This window comes from Malaclemys terrapin, chromosome 13 (assembly GCF_027887155.1).
Source record: "Malaclemys terrapin pileata isolate rMalTer1 chromosome 13, rMalTer1.hap1, whole genome shotgun sequence".
Classification (NCBI taxonomy): Eukaryota; Metazoa; Chordata; order Testudines; family Emydidae; genus Malaclemys; species Malaclemys terrapin.
This window is the reverse complement of record NC_071517.1, coordinates 36,275,668-36,291,085: the sequence shown is the minus strand read 5'-3', so window position 1 is coordinate 36,291,085 and position 15,418 is coordinate 36,275,668. Positions and strand designations below refer to the sequence as shown.

The window sequence follows — 15,418 nt, the reverse complement described above, 5'->3', positions numbered from 1 at the left end:
AATAATTAACACTGGGCTAATGGTTGGAAGAAGGGACACCCACTTCTCTTTCAGTTAACTTGGTCAACCATGTCCCATTTACTTGTGCTCTAAATCATTTACGCACTTCTAGAAATGCCACCTGCAGTTTCCATTTCATGAGGAAAAGTGCTGTAGTTTGTTATAAAAGAGAAATGCCCATGGTGCTCTCTCAGGAAACTTGACTGTGTTCTTCCCTGTTTTGATGTTCGCCTTAAGGTCTGCCTGAGAAGAGGGAAATTATTATTATTTGTGTGTGTAAGGCAATGGAGGCTGGGATTTTCAAAGGAGCCTGTCAAGGCTGCTTCCCCACTTTGAACTTTAGGGTACAAATGTGGGGGCCTGCATGAAAACTTCTAAGCTTAACTACCAGCTTAGATCTGGTCCGCTGCCACCACTCCCAATGTGCTAATTCCCTTCCCTGTGTAGCCTTGAGAGAGACTTCACCAATTCCCTGGTGGATCAAGATCCAACCCCCTTGGATCTAAAAACAAGGGAAAAAAATCAATCAGGTATGTAAAAAGAAGGCTTTTAATTAAAGAAAATGGTAAAAATAATCTCTGTAAAATCAATATGGAAAATAACTTTACAGGGTAATCAAACTTAAAGAGCCCAGAGGACCCCCCTCTAGCCTTAGGTTCAAAGTTACAGCAAGCAGAGGTAAACACCTGAGTAAAAGGTACATTTACAAGTTGAGAAAACAAAGATAAAACTAACACGCCTTGCCTGGCTGTTTACTTACAAGTTTGAAATATGAGAGACTTGTTCAGAAAGATTTGGAGAGCCTGGATTGATGTATGGTGCCTCTTAGTCCCAAGAGCCAACTCCCCCAAACAAAAAAAACACAAACAAAAGCCTTCCCCCCCACCAAGATTTGAAAGTATCATGTCCCCTTATTGGTCCTTTGGGTCAGGTGGCCTGAGCTTCTTAACCCTTTACAGGTAAAAGGATTTTGGAGTCTCTGGCCAGGAGGGATTTTATAGTACTGTACACAGGACAGCTGTAACCCTTCCCTTTATAGTTATGACGGAGACTAAGGGAGTTAAACACCCAACATGCATTGAAATGCAATTTTCACTCAATCAGTGGGAGTTTTACAGGGAGTAAGGTCTGAGTAATAGTTGAGATCAAACCTAAGATAGGAGTATTAAAAAAGTACATTGGATAGGAATCTTGCTCATGAAGGCTTGTCAGTCAAGGAAGAAACCAACATCTATTGCCTAGCACAGCTGATCTCTAACAGTGATTCATTCTCCTCCAAAGGCCTGTGGGCCATATTTTTAAAGTTCTTTAAGTGACTGAAGACACAGATAAGTACCTAGGAGTACTTAGCTCCTTTGACTTCAAAAGGGAGTTATGTAAATGGATGCTTTTGAAAATCACAGTAGGCATCTATCTTTGGAAATCTGGCCGTATGGTTCTCTTCCTTCTGGCCTGGAGAGAGGAATATTTTGAAAACCAAGAACTGGGGAGACTGAAGTATTGGAAGAAGCAGTACAGAAATGAAAGAAATTGGAAGACCACTGGCTGAGAGGGAGGAAGGCATGATTATATTTGAGAAAACTTTACAGGGCGCAAAGCAAAGAACTTAAGGAGAATATTTAAAGTCTGAGTGTAAGGGAGACAAGTTGGATGTGATCTTACATTTTCAATGGAGATTAAGGGAGTTATGCTTCAAAATCCCATTGGCTGTCAACTAACTCCCTTTGGCTCCTTGAAAAATCTCAGCCTGCGTATATATAGGTAGATGGTTAATTATCAACAGGGTGAGTGGATGGTAGGCTGGCCTACCGGGAGGGTATAAAATGGTGAGAATTAAAGTGGGGTGCTACCTATTTTATTGTTCACCTTTTATGGCTCATAGAATCTATGCTATGTCCCAACTTTTAAACAATCCCTTGGAGGAATCCCTTCAGTGTGCCAGACCCCTAGAGGATCCACTTTTCTTTAAGTCCTTGTGGCCTTTCACACCCTGAGCTCTGCAAAGACATTCCTTGTGTTGGTATAAAGAAGCACAGCCTGCAGTCCATCCTGGTCCTGCCAGCACGTCACCCAGCCAAGCTGCTGTGGAATCCATTTTTGTCTCTCTCCCTCGGTTAGTCCTATGTGAGGGCTGCTGAGCTGCCCTTAACACAGCCACCTGACACCTCTTGGCCCATCCTCCTCCTCCTCTTCCTCCTGCAGGCCCATGCTGAGATTACATATTACGCCTGCTGGAGTTGCCCATGGGCAGGTGTCAGTTGTTCAGTCCTTGAGGCTCCCATTGTCTTTCTGGATCCTCCATTGAAATGGGTCAGTTCCAGATGGTCCTTCGTGACCCATTCCTACCCCCCCAAACAGTGACATCACACACACACACACACACACACCATGTCTCCAGCTCAAACTCTAGACAATTTTAACCCTTTTGCATCCACTGGGTAGCAATCCCTAGTCACATAAGTAACTGCCTTGCATGTCATTCATTACATTATTACAGAAAATTCCCACTTCATCACACAAACTCTGACTGGGCCCTATAGAATACAACCATATCACTCCACATAACCTCTCCAGTGTAGCCTGTTCTATAGGTTATGTATTAATTATACTGATCACTTGAGAATTGCTAGTTCTCTCTGAGGGTTGATAGGTTCTTGTCCCAAAACCAGTATTATTAAAATTACTGTATGGTTCGGAAGCCCAATGTGCAGAGATGCAACAGTCACACTATAGGAACTCTTCTATATTTACAAATAGTTCATTACTACATTTAGCAAAGTAATAAACAACAAATTTAGTGAGGCAGATAGAGAGACTACAGAACGTACAACTGCTCATCCATATACTCAGACCATCCCTTGCAGAACAACCTGAAATATTAGTCATTATCTTCATTCTCATCAGCAGTGCCCATCATTCTTACCCCTCCCAAGGGATAGATCTCTTTCTCCTATCATCCACAGACTGGGATGCAACTTCTATAATATGTTAAAACCAGAGGTTCTGTAACTGAGGGTCATGACACCCCGCAGGGTGTCATGTGGTTATTATATATGTCACAAGCTGACAGCCTCCACCCTCAAATGACACTCCGCCTACAGGATTTATAATAGAGTTAAATATATATATTTTTAAAGTGTTTTTAATTTATAAGGGGGAGTCACACTCATAGGCTTCCTGTGTGAAAGGGATCACCAATACAAAAGTTTGAGAACCACTGTGTTACACTGATAGTCTCTAAGGTGCCCCAAGTACTCCTGTTCTTTTTGCGGATACAGACTAACACAGCTGCTACTCTGAAAGCTAACAGAGACTAACAAATTTATTAGATTAAATTTAAGGTGCCACAAGTGCTCCGGTTCTTTTGTGTTACACTGACACCACTATATCTAAAGAATATTCAGTAGGGTCCCCCCTCTGCCCCTTATTTGTGTTTCCTCATCCTACTAATATTGATGTCTCTTTCTTCTATAGGTTAGTATATTAATACATGTAACAACCATTTCAGCTCATGATCAAACCCATCACCCCTTGCTTAAGCGGATTTGCAGTTATTACTTCCATGTTCCTTGTGGCAACACTTACTGGACCATTCTAACTCCTGCCACTGAGGAAACTCTTCTTAGTTCCCAAAATCTATAGGTAAAGGTTGATCTGTGCCAAGGGTTACAGCCTACTTAACCAAACTTATGCTAACTAATGCTTCAGCTAATATCATACAGGATACAGGCCTGTAGGTTTCTTGCATTACAGCTGAATATAATGAAAGCAGCTAAATATAATGAAGGTAAGGCACTGAATATAGTAAAGGCAAGCTACACCAGTCCCCAGATCCATGGGATATTTGGAAGACTATCAATATCAGGAACTCAAAAAGGGCAATCAGGGCCAAGGGACAAACCTGAGTCTAGGAGTAGTCAAGGAGTTCATAGTCAGTTCCAGGCCAGGGTCAATACTGAGCATCAGAGTCCAAGTCAGGTTTCAGGATCTGAGTCAGGAGGCAAAGTCCAAAACAAGCCACAGTCAAGCTAGGAGTTCAAGAACATAGAGCCTGAACAGTCATAGCAACTACAGAAGATCCATACTGTTACCTGGACACTTCCCAGAGCACCCCTTAGGTTTATATAGGGCAGGGAGCCAATCAGGAGCTATGGGGCTGCTGCCTATCAAACCCTTGGGGTGGAACTTCCCATGGACTGTCTCCACAGCAGTCATGGGAAGTGGAGCGCAGGCTGGTTACAGCTGATGCTGTGTAGCATTTTGGAGTGGTTAAGTGACTAATACCTCTGCAGACCTGGTTTCTGAACCCATGGGGTCCTACCTTGAAATAAATAGAAATAAGAGTCTTGGTCTGGTTTAGGGTTTTAAAGTCAATGGGAGAATTAATAGGATTTGGGCACCTCCCTTACAATCCTTTAAAATCCCAAACTTGATCTCTCTAACAAACAGGGTAAATCTTCATTGCTCATGTAGGCTAAACTGAGTGTTTTCAGTGCAATTATCTTTTAGATTTTCTGAAAACACAAAACCAAACAAAAACCCCACACATGTATACAACAAGAGTCTATGGATGTGACCTATTACTCCACAATGGCCCCATTTGGGACCTCAGGACTGCAAAACCTAGCTAGGCAGGTTGGGCCAGAGTGGGAGTAAGGGGCTTAGCTGGGAGGTGGTCAGAGTGGGGGTGAAAGGTGTGGCTGTGTGGCCATTTTACACTTGATTCTAACCAACAGGGAGGAAGTGGTTGCAAACCTGAAGGTGGAAGGCAATTTTGGGAGAAAGTGCTTGTGAAATGATAGATATGAAATTGCAGAACTCCTTCTTTTCCTTACAGTCAAGAAATCTGACTTTCTTCAGGACTCTTGGATGAAAGACAACTGGTCCTCGTGACTAATTACTGTTTAATTTATCAATTTGTTCTAAAACCTCCTCTATCAACAGCTCAGTATGGGACAGTTCCTCTAATTTATCACCTAAGCTGAAGGGATCTCCCTCCCATCCTCTGCAGTGAAGATTAAGGCAAATAATTCGTTTAGCTCCTCCACAAGAGCAATATCTTTCCTGAGTGCTCTTTTAGCATCTTGATCATACAATGGCCCCACTGATTGTTTGTTTAGTTTCCTGATTCTGTTGTACTAAAAAAAATGTGCGGTTAGTTTTTGTGTCCTTAGCTAATTGTCAATCAGTACCTGACTATGTGTGCAAGAACAGTGTAGGCAAACATCTGAGAGAGAAAACTTAGTACCACCTCAAAGCCCTGGCCCATCGCATCCAAGATCCTATTTCCAATTGTGGCCATCTCTGATGCTTCAGAGGAAGGAGACAAAAAAAAAAAAAAAAACCTCCCAGAATACGTTGGTGGGAGGATGCAGGATTCCTTCATGAACCGTGGTGTCTGGCTGAAACCCTGAATCATGTCCTTTAGGAACATAAGACAGAAACCAGAAATGAGCCCCAGGGTTGCTGAGCCCTGTCCCACACCATCACACCATCTTAAATGTATCCAACACTTTTAAAAATCTAATTAAGATGTGCATCCCTACAGCTCCTATTAGAAGTTTGTTCCAGAACCTCATCCTTCTGAGGGTGAGAAACCTTTTTCTAATATCCAGCCTGAATTTGTTCATGGCCAGTTATATCCATTTGATTTTGTGCAAACAAGACGACAGAATTAGGAAGAGGAGCTCTGGCATAACTTTTATTCCAGTGGTTATGGTACTCATCTCAAATGTGGGAGACCCCTACTTCAAGTGTCTGGTGAGAAGAAATGATTGAAACAGAGATCTATCCCCTCCCAGGTGCATGCCTTGGCCACTGTGTTATAGGATCTCTCTCATTTTCTCCTGTTCACGACCATTTGTGAGACTAACTCCAGCACCCATTGGTTCCAATGGAGCTATGCTGATTTACACACTCTGGGGTTCTGGCCAATTGAATTCAATGGTTCTGCACTGGATCTGTGGAGGATTTGGCCCACAGTATCAGTCAGTTATCTGAGCTGAGAATGTCCCAAACACTAGTTACCCACAAATCTATGCTTTCTGACTTAAAAAAAAAAAAAAGAGAGAGAATCAACACTAATTGAGAAACCTGAATTTCCCAAATATACTCCTTAGAGCTGTTTTCACCTCCTTGTTTTTCAGGCTGTAGACGATGGGGTTTAACATGGGGGTCAAGATGCTGTACTGGATGGAGAACATTTCATCCAGAACCACAGAGGAGACTGATCTGGGTTTTGTATACTGGAGAAAACCTGTCACGTACAACAAGCCAACCACAATCAGGTGGGAGCTGCAGGTGGAGAAGGCTTTACGCCTGCCCTCCGCAGAATGTATCCTCAGAATGGTGGAGATGATGTGAATGTAGGAGATTAGGGTGAGGAGGAAGGAGCTCAACCCAAATACCACAGCAGAAATAAGTAGCACCACTTGATTGGTGAGGGTGTCACTACAGGACAGTTGTAAGAGAGGAGGGAGCTCACAGCTGAAATGGCTGATTTGATTAGGCCCACAGAAATGCAACTTGGAGGTAAAAACAGTGTTAAGAAGGGCATCGAAGAAGCCCATGGTCCATGCACCACTTACCAGTTGAACACAGATCCCTTTCCTCATTGTCTGAACATAATGTAATGGATCACAGATGGCAGCATAGCGGTCATAAGCCATGGCTGAGAGAATGAAAATTTCAGCACCAACCAAGAGGATAAAAAGGAACATCTGGGCAATGCAGCCATTGACAGAAATAGTTTTGTGCTCTGCTAGGAAGTTCATCAGCATATGAGGCACCGTGACCGAGGAATAACAGATATCAACAAAGGATAAATGGAAGAGGAAGAAGTACATAGGGGTGTGAAGGTGAGAATCAGCTCTTATCACCACCATGATCACTATATTACCACCCAGAGTGATTAGGTAAATAAATAAAAAAAACAGAAAGAGGAAAATCTGCATCTGTGGGTCACTGGAAAGTCCCAGGAGGATAAATTCAGTCACTGTGGTTTGATTTTTCTTTGGCATTTATTCAGGAAATCTGTGACCTGGAAGACCAGAAAAAAAATGAAATTAACACTTATCATAAAAATAAATTGAAACAGTATGTGAAGATCATCTGTTCCATAGGATGAATGTAAAGAGAGTCCTATTCCATTCCGTAAAATGTATGTTTTAACTATACTAAACTTAGAGAGAGAGAGAGAGAGAGAGGGGTGAGATAGTATTTGTGTGTTTTAAATAGACAAATTAGGCTGGATACACAAAAGGACTTGGGCACCTAACTGCCACTTTCGATGCCTAAATCCCAGAATCAGGTCCTACTGGTATTCACAAATACTCTGCTCAGCTGTGACTAAGTGTTAGTCTGATGAGAGGCTCCCTCACTCTCTCCTCCTGAAGCTGTACCTCTGTGGATACATCATAAAAGAGGCAGTGCAGGGTCACTGGATACTTGGTCTTCTGCAAGCGGGGTGAGTGTTCAAGCCACCAGGCTATAGAGGAATTTATTCTTTCTCTGGAATCTGGCCTTATGACTTCAGTAGAGCTACAGCTGCATTACACCAGCATGGGATCTGGCAGATTGGCAGCAATGAAACTATGGACAATTGACAATAGCTGGACATCTGGCCAAATCTATAAAAATAATCTCCTTCTCCATTACAGTCTGTCAGTTGTTCTAAACTATTTTGCTGAAAACACAAATTAATATCTGTGGTATGTAACTGGATTCTTACCTATTAAAATCATTAGAATTTTTCAAGAAGAAGAAGAATCATAGAACTGGAAGGGACCTTGACAGGTCATCTAGTCCAGTCCCCTTCACTCAAGGCAGGACTAAGAATTATCTAAACCATCCCTGACAGGTGTTTGTACAACCTGCTCTTAAAAATCTCCAACGATGGTGATTCCTCAACCTTCCTAGGCAATTTATTCCAGTGCTTAACCACTCTGACAATTAGGAAGTTTTTCCTAATGTTCAACCTAAACCACCCTTGCTGCAATTTTAGCCCATTGCTTCTTGTCCTATCCTCAGAGGTTAAGAACAAGAATTTTTCTCCCTCCTCCTAGTAACAACCTTGTATGTACTTGAAAACTGTTATCATGTCTCCTCTCAGTCTTCTCTTCTCCAGATTAAACAAACCCAATTTTTTAAAATCTTCCCTCATATGTCATGATTTCTAGACCTTTAATCATTTCTGTTGCTCTTCTCTGGACTTTCTCCAATTTATCCACATCTTTCCTGAAATGTGGCCCCCAGAACTGGACACAATAGTCCAGCTGAGGCCTAATCAGCGTGGAATAGAGTGGAAGAATTTCTTCTCGTGTCACTTACATCACTCCTGCTAATACATTCCAGAATGATGCTTTTTTTGCAACAGGATTGCACTGTTGACTCATATTTAGCTTGTGATCCACTATGAGCCCGAGATCCCATTCCGCAGTACTCCTTTCTTTGGACTCATTTCCCATTTTGTATGTGTGCAACTGATTGTTCCTTCCTAAGTTTAGTACTTTGCATTTGTCCTTAGTGAATTTCATCCTCTTTACTTCAGACCATTTCTCCAGTTTGTCCAGATCATTTTCAATTATAATCCTATCCTGCAATGCACTTCCAACCCCTCCCAGCTTGGTATCATCCTCAGACTTTATAGGTGTACTCTCTATGCATTATCTAAATCATTGATGAAGATATTGAACAGCACTGGACGAAGAACCAATCCCTGTGGGACCCCACTAGTTATGTCCTTCCAACATGACTGTGCTCCACTGATAATTACTCTCTGGGAACTGTTTTCCAGCCAGCTATGCACATACTTTATGCTAGCTCCATCTAGGTTGTATTTCTCTAGTTTGTTTATGAGAAGGTTATGAGAGACACTATCAAGAAGAAATGAATGTGACCATCAAACATTATCTCGACATAGTGACATAATTTTGAAAAGAGGAACCTGATAGAAAATCAATGGGACTTTTGTTCCTAAGTCACTTAAACTCCAGCTCAATGGGATTTTTTACTCAATTTTCTGCATGTCTGAATATCAGGCTGTACATACAGTAGAGAAATTTTCCTGCCCTCCTGGAAGTGAATGGCTATTTTTACATCAGTTATTAATGGAAAAGGGAATGAAATCAGTGTTCTGTCCAATGTCAAAATTATGTTTGTCTCCATGCAACCCTAGAGAGAAACTGAAACTTTCCTCCATTATCAGCTCATGAGACAAATGCCTAAGCAAAGAGATGGACCTCATACTAGAACATGAATGTCAACACAGGCAGATTCTGTGCACAGGGAAATTCAATTCCAAGTGCGTTTTCCAGAGAATGCCTTTCCCCTCTCTCTCGCACATGCACATGCGCACACACACACACACACACATGCACACACACCCTGCTCTCAGCTATCTCAGTGCTGCTTTGAGAAAGAGAGAGCTGGGCGATTCAAGTAAATCAGTTTCACCAGCCATGGCCCCTGTGCTGTAACTGAGTCTGTGTGAGCAGACTGCTGCAGCCAGGTAAAAGTCAATGGGACTCTGAAGAGACTCACCCTTAGATAAGAGGGGCAGAATCCGGTCCTTTGAAATGAAAAAGATTCATGTATTTATTCCTTTTCAATTTTTGTATCAACTCACCTGCCTTTTAAGCACAGATCATAAATATGGTGAGATCATTCTGACCTGTGATTTTCTCTTTTCTTAGTCTATCTACATTCTTATTGATTTGTCTATGTAATCTGTCTGTCTCTGGAATACAGCATCCAAGGAGATCCAATATTCTTTACCCGGAGCAGTGAAACCCCTCAAGGTGTGTAGGGTTATCAGTGGGAGTGAAGCAAAGAGCTTTTCCTTAGCTGACTCCAAGACTAGGAGCTGATTCTTGAGAGTTGTTTAAATCCTGTCTTGTTCCCCCTGGGACAATCCCTGGAGTTCACTCTCTGTAACAAGCTCCCGGTAACATTGTGCTGTGTCAGACCTTGAGCAATGATCTATGGTACCTAAGAATGAGAGTATTGAGGCTTGGGTTATCATATGCATCCAAGTGATTTAGGTACCCAATCTCAGTAACAGTTAATTTAGGCTCAGATTCTCAAAGCAGCTGAAGGGGTTAGATGTGCAAATAGTAGCACATTTCCTCTCCCCTAGACTCCTTTGAAGGTGCTAATCTTAATGTATAATTACCACAAGAGTGCTGCAAAGAGAAAGAATGGGGACTAGCCAGCCATCCTTAAAAAATCACCAATAGCTGGATACACAGAGTAAGGAATGAGAAAGGAGCAAATAGACTGTATAAAATGACAGGAAAGAACAGGAGATGAGACAAAGGAGGAGCTTTTCTGAATACATCTGGATAAAATTTTTCAGACAAGTAGTTTATTCACTGAAAAATGCAGTTTGGTTGACCCAATGCTATTTGTGAATTAGAAAGAAAAGCCAAATTGTTTCATCCAGGGCAAAACAAAGAAACAAACAAACAAAAAAAAACCAAGTAAAGTCACAAAGCAGCACAGGGCACCTTAGTGCCTCCCCAGTCCCTTTAAACTAGTGGTTAGAGAAGTCACCTGGATCATGGGAGATCCTCATGCAATTCCTTCTCTGTCTGATGTAGAGCAGAGATTTGAAGTGAGGTCTCTTATCTCTCAGGAAAGTGCTTTAATCTCTGTGCTGTAGGCCTTGCTGGAAACCTAAGCATAAGTAACTATTACCCAAAGGCTGGGAACTAGAGTAGGCCGAGCTTTGACAGAATAGCAATGCACCAGGTAAGCACATTCCTGACCACAGAGGATGATACAAAAACACACAGATCTCTCAAGTTACTATGTAAACGCATTCTTAGGAGGTGGTACAAGAGCACACTGACTCCTGGTAAGATAAGGATGGGATGACAGGATGATGAGTGAGGATGTTTTGTTCTAACTAGCAGGTACCAGGATAAGGGTGGTAACTAACAGCATCTAGAGTGTAATACAGCACTTGTTTGTATCAATTGTGACAAAGTTCCTCCTCTATCTTGGTGGGTCCTGCACTTATTGGCGGATTTTCTTGCCTGAGTGATTCACCATGTGGGTTGGGGAACAGCCCAGAGACCTTCCCCTCTGGAAGAACCCACAGTCCAGGTCAATTGGGAGGTTTTGGGGGAACCCAGGCCCACCCTCTACTCCGGGTTCCAGCCCAGGGCCCTGTGGACTGCAGCTGTCTATAGTGCCTCCTGTAACAGCTGCATGACAGCTACAACTCCCTGGGCTACTTCCCTATGGCCTCCTCCAAACACCTTCCTTATTCTCACCACAGGATCTTCCTCCTTGTGTCTGATAATGCTTGTGCTCCTCAGTCCTCCAGCAGCACACCCTCTCCCTCTACGCCTCTTGCTCCCAGCTCCTTACACTCACACCACAAACTGAAGTGAGCTCCTTTTAAAACCAGGTACCCTGATTAGCCTGCCTTAATTGATTCTAGCAGCTTCTTCTTAATTGGCTCCAGGTGTCCTGTCCTAATTAGCCTGCCTTAACTGGTTCTAGCAGGTTCCTGATTACTCTAGTGCAGCCCCTGCTCTGGTCACTCAGGGAACAGAAAACTACTCATCCAGTGACCAGTATATTTGCCCTCTACCAGACTCCTTTACCCCACTGGTCTGGGTCTGTCACACAATGTATAAAAGAAGAAGTCCTATGAGGGGCATATTTGTATCGGCCGAGGGCACAGGACCCTGGTGTCCTATCTTGTCACAGAAATACAAGTGTTAGTGTCCCAGTGACCCCTTGGACAGGGCGCTAGTGCTGTGCTTTGCTGACCAGAAACCTGGCCGAGGGCCTTCACCACGAAACCAAACTTATGGTCTTTCTTTAGGAATAACATCGAGGTCTGCTGAATCGGTAAGCTGCATTCCTGCTCGTGCAGCTGGCACCTGAGTTCAAAGAACAGCAGCACTGAGCAGCCTTAACAACTCTCCTCAGTACTAACAACTTGGTCTATAAGGTATTTTGGGGCAGGACTTTCTAAGCATCTCTGAAGCTGGTTTGCTTTGTAAAGTCAGCAGCAGCAGAAACACATGGCTCTAACACAGCCATGGTTGCACGTAGAATGGATTTCCACCTTGAATGGTCCTTTGCAAGTCTTCTTCCTTACACAAGAGTCAGGATGGGATGATTTAGGTTTCTTAAATACCACAAAATTGCATCTTTCAAACTCATTCATTGTTGCACTGGCTCTCTACTTCCTTCTACCTCAGCTCTATAAACCTTCTGTAAAAGCATACGGTCTTCTGAACATTGTGCATACCCCCACCATTGCAGTCATCTTCTTCTCAACTAATGCAAGACTGCAACTTGCTGGGATCATTTAAGTATCTCCCTGTTTGTGGCAAAATCAAATCAATGGATGTCAAGGATATGTCATAACTTTTGTCATTGAAAACTGTTTAATTTCCTCTCCTCAGCTGTTTTTAATGAATATGTTTCTGCTCCGTATAACAGAGTTGTCATCACTACCATATTGAATACTTGTCTCTTAGTTGTCGCACAGACATTCTGCCTCCCAAACAGAGGGCTTTGAAGATTGTGAATTGTCATTGACAGAAGACCCATCAGATGTGTGACTTCTTCAGATATAGAAACTCATGCTGTCAAACAACTACCCAGATAGAAAAACCTATTCACCCATTCAATGTGGTTGCTATCTACATGCAGCATCAGCAGGTCCTGAGCAACCCCTGAGTAAAAGAAATTGCCCATCCAAATTATTTGTCAAAGTATTTAGAGAAATCAGGAGGACTTCACAAATAACTCAAGGCCAATATTCACCACTAACTTTTGACTGACTAATGAAATCCAGCAAAATGGGTCTGTGCATTTTTCAAGAGATCAGAAACTGCCCCATACATTTCTGAACATCTCCTCATGTGATTGCTATGCATAATTGTGGATTGTATAATATGTTATGTCACCGTAAACTATCAGCATTATTTCTTTTTGTTCCTCTCTGTGTGGCATTTATCCTTCCATCAGCATCTATCTAATCTATCTATCTGAGTGACAAGATAGGTGAGGTAATATATTTTATTGGGCCACTTCTATTGGTGAAAGAGACAAGCTTTCGAGATACACTGAATATTTCTTCGGGTCACTGTGCAATAGGTAGGGCATCCTCTATGAGGCAGATACTCCATATCTTGTGGACATGAAGTCAGCCAGCACCTCAAGGGAGGTAAACCTGCATTGGGAAGACATTGTTTTCCCTAGGAAAGGAATCATGGAGCTTGGAACCAGCAATTGGAAGGCAACTCTCAGGGTCTGCTGAATCGGGTTTTCTCCTTACATATGGGCACATTGAAGAGGCGAATTTACAATGAAACACACACCCCCAACTACAGGGGGACCCAGTGCCTGGCAGCCCAGCACTATCCAGCACCCCCTGGGGGGAGGACCACTGTGGGGGCAGAAGCTGTGAGGAAGAGAGCTGTTTAAGAGCAGTGCTGGAGGCAAGGGGTGAGGTGCGCTCTCCCAGCCGGTAAGCCAGGCTCCTGCTAGCTTCCGGGACTCCTGCTGGAGGCTGGTGCTGGTGGCCCTGCATGCCACAGCAGGCAACCAGAGGAGGCAGGCTGGTAAGGGGCTGGCTGGGGGGCGCTGTAGGGGAGGCCTGCCTTTTCCCCTGGTGGGGTGTCCATCCGTGCCTGTCCTGCTGCCCTGCTCCTCTGCATGCCGGGCAGCACAGGTGCAGTCTCTGGCGTGCACTGCTGGTGGCGGCCCCTGGAAAAAACCCAGGGGAAGGGAGCGGCAGGCCATGAGGTCTCAGCATTCACATGCTGCTTTAAATATACTGAATTCATTGAGAGATAAACAGAGAAGCTGGATGGAATTTGTGTGTTTTAATTAGTCAAAATAGGCTAGATACACAAAAGGACTTGGGCACCTAATTGCCACTTTAGAGACCTAAATTTCAGAATCTGGCCCCACTGGTGTTCACAAAAACCCTGCTCAGCTGCGAGTAGCAGACAGGCTGATGTGGGGCTCCCTAAGTCTCTTCTCTTGAAGCTGATCCAATCTAGTCAAATATTAGAGAGGAAGTGCAGCAGGGTTCCTGGGTACTTGGTCTTCTGCATCCCTGATAAGGCTCTAACCAACAGTCTCTCTCTCTCTCTCTCTCCTAATGTTACTTTAATCCGGCCTTATGACTTCAACACAGCGATGTGTAGAAAGAATAGTAAATATGGCAGGCGACCAGCTTGGCTAAACAGTGAAATCCTTGCTGATCTTAAACTCAAAAAAGAAGCTTACAAGAAGTGGAAGATTGGACAAATGACCAGGGAGGAGTATAAAAATATTGCTCAGGCATGCAGGAGTGAAATCAGGAAGGCCAAATCACACTTGGAGTTGCAGCTAGCAAGAGATGTTAAGAGTAACAAGAAGGGTTACTTCAGGTATGTTAGCAACAAGAAGAAAGTCAAGGAAAGTGTGGCCCCCTTACTGAATGAGGGAGGCAACCTAGTGACCGAGGATGTGGAAAAAGCTAATGTACTCAATGCTTTTTTTGCCTCTGTCTTCACGAACAAGGTCAGCTCCCAGACTGCTGCACTGGGCAGCACAATATGGGGAGAAGGTGACCAGCCCTCTATGGAGAAAGAAGTGGTTCGGGACTATTTAGAAAAACTGGACGTGCACAAGTCCATGGGGCTGGCATTTTGGGCTGTATAAGTAGGGGCATTGCCAGCAGATCGAGGAACGTGATTGTTCCCCTTTATTCGACATTGGTGAGGCCTCATCTGGAATACTGTGTCCAGTTTTGGGCCCCACACTACAAGAAGGATGTGGAGAAATTGGGAAGAGTCCTGCAGAGGGCAACAAAAATGATTAGGGGGCTGGAGCACATAACTTATGAGGAGAGGCTGAGGGAACTGGGATTGTTTAGTCTCCAGAAGAGAAGAATGAGGGGGGATTTGATAGCAGCCTTCAACTACCTGAAGGGGGGTTCCAAAGAGGATGGAGCTCAGCTGTTCTCAGTGGTGGCAGATGACAGAACAAGGAGCAATGGTCTCAAGTTGCAGTGGGGGAGGTCCAGGTTGGATATTAGGAAACACTATTTCACTAGAAGTGTGGTGAAGCACTGGAATGGAAGGAAGAGTCTCCTTCTTTGAAGGTTTTTAAGGCCCGGCTTGACAAAGCCCTGGCTGGGATGATTTAGTTGGGAATTGGTCCTGCTTTGAGCAGGGGTTGGACTAGATGACCTCTTGAGGTCCCTTCCAACCCTGATATTCTATGATTCTACAATAGCTGGGCATGTGACCAAATTTATAAAAAGAATCTCCTTCTCTATATCTTCCTGTCACTTGTTCTGGACTATTTTGTTGAAAACACTATTTAATATCTATAGTATATAACTGGATTCTTACCTATTAAAATCATTAGGATTTTTCAAAAAGCAACAAAGAGTCCT

General features: G+C 43.4%; 1 protein-coding gene across 1 annotated transcript; it reads right to left on the bottom strand.

Annotated features, from left to right (window-relative positions):
- Positions 1 to 6,080: 6,080 nt before the first annotated feature.
- On the bottom strand, positions 6,081 to 7,019 carry LOC128848065 (olfactory receptor 5V1-like). Its single transcript, XM_054047822.1, has one exon. The coding sequence runs from the start codon at positions 7,017 to 7,019 to the stop codon at positions 6,081 to 6,083; it is 939 nt and encodes a 312-aa protein (XP_053903797.1).
- Positions 7,020 to 15,418: the final 8,399 nt, after the last annotated feature.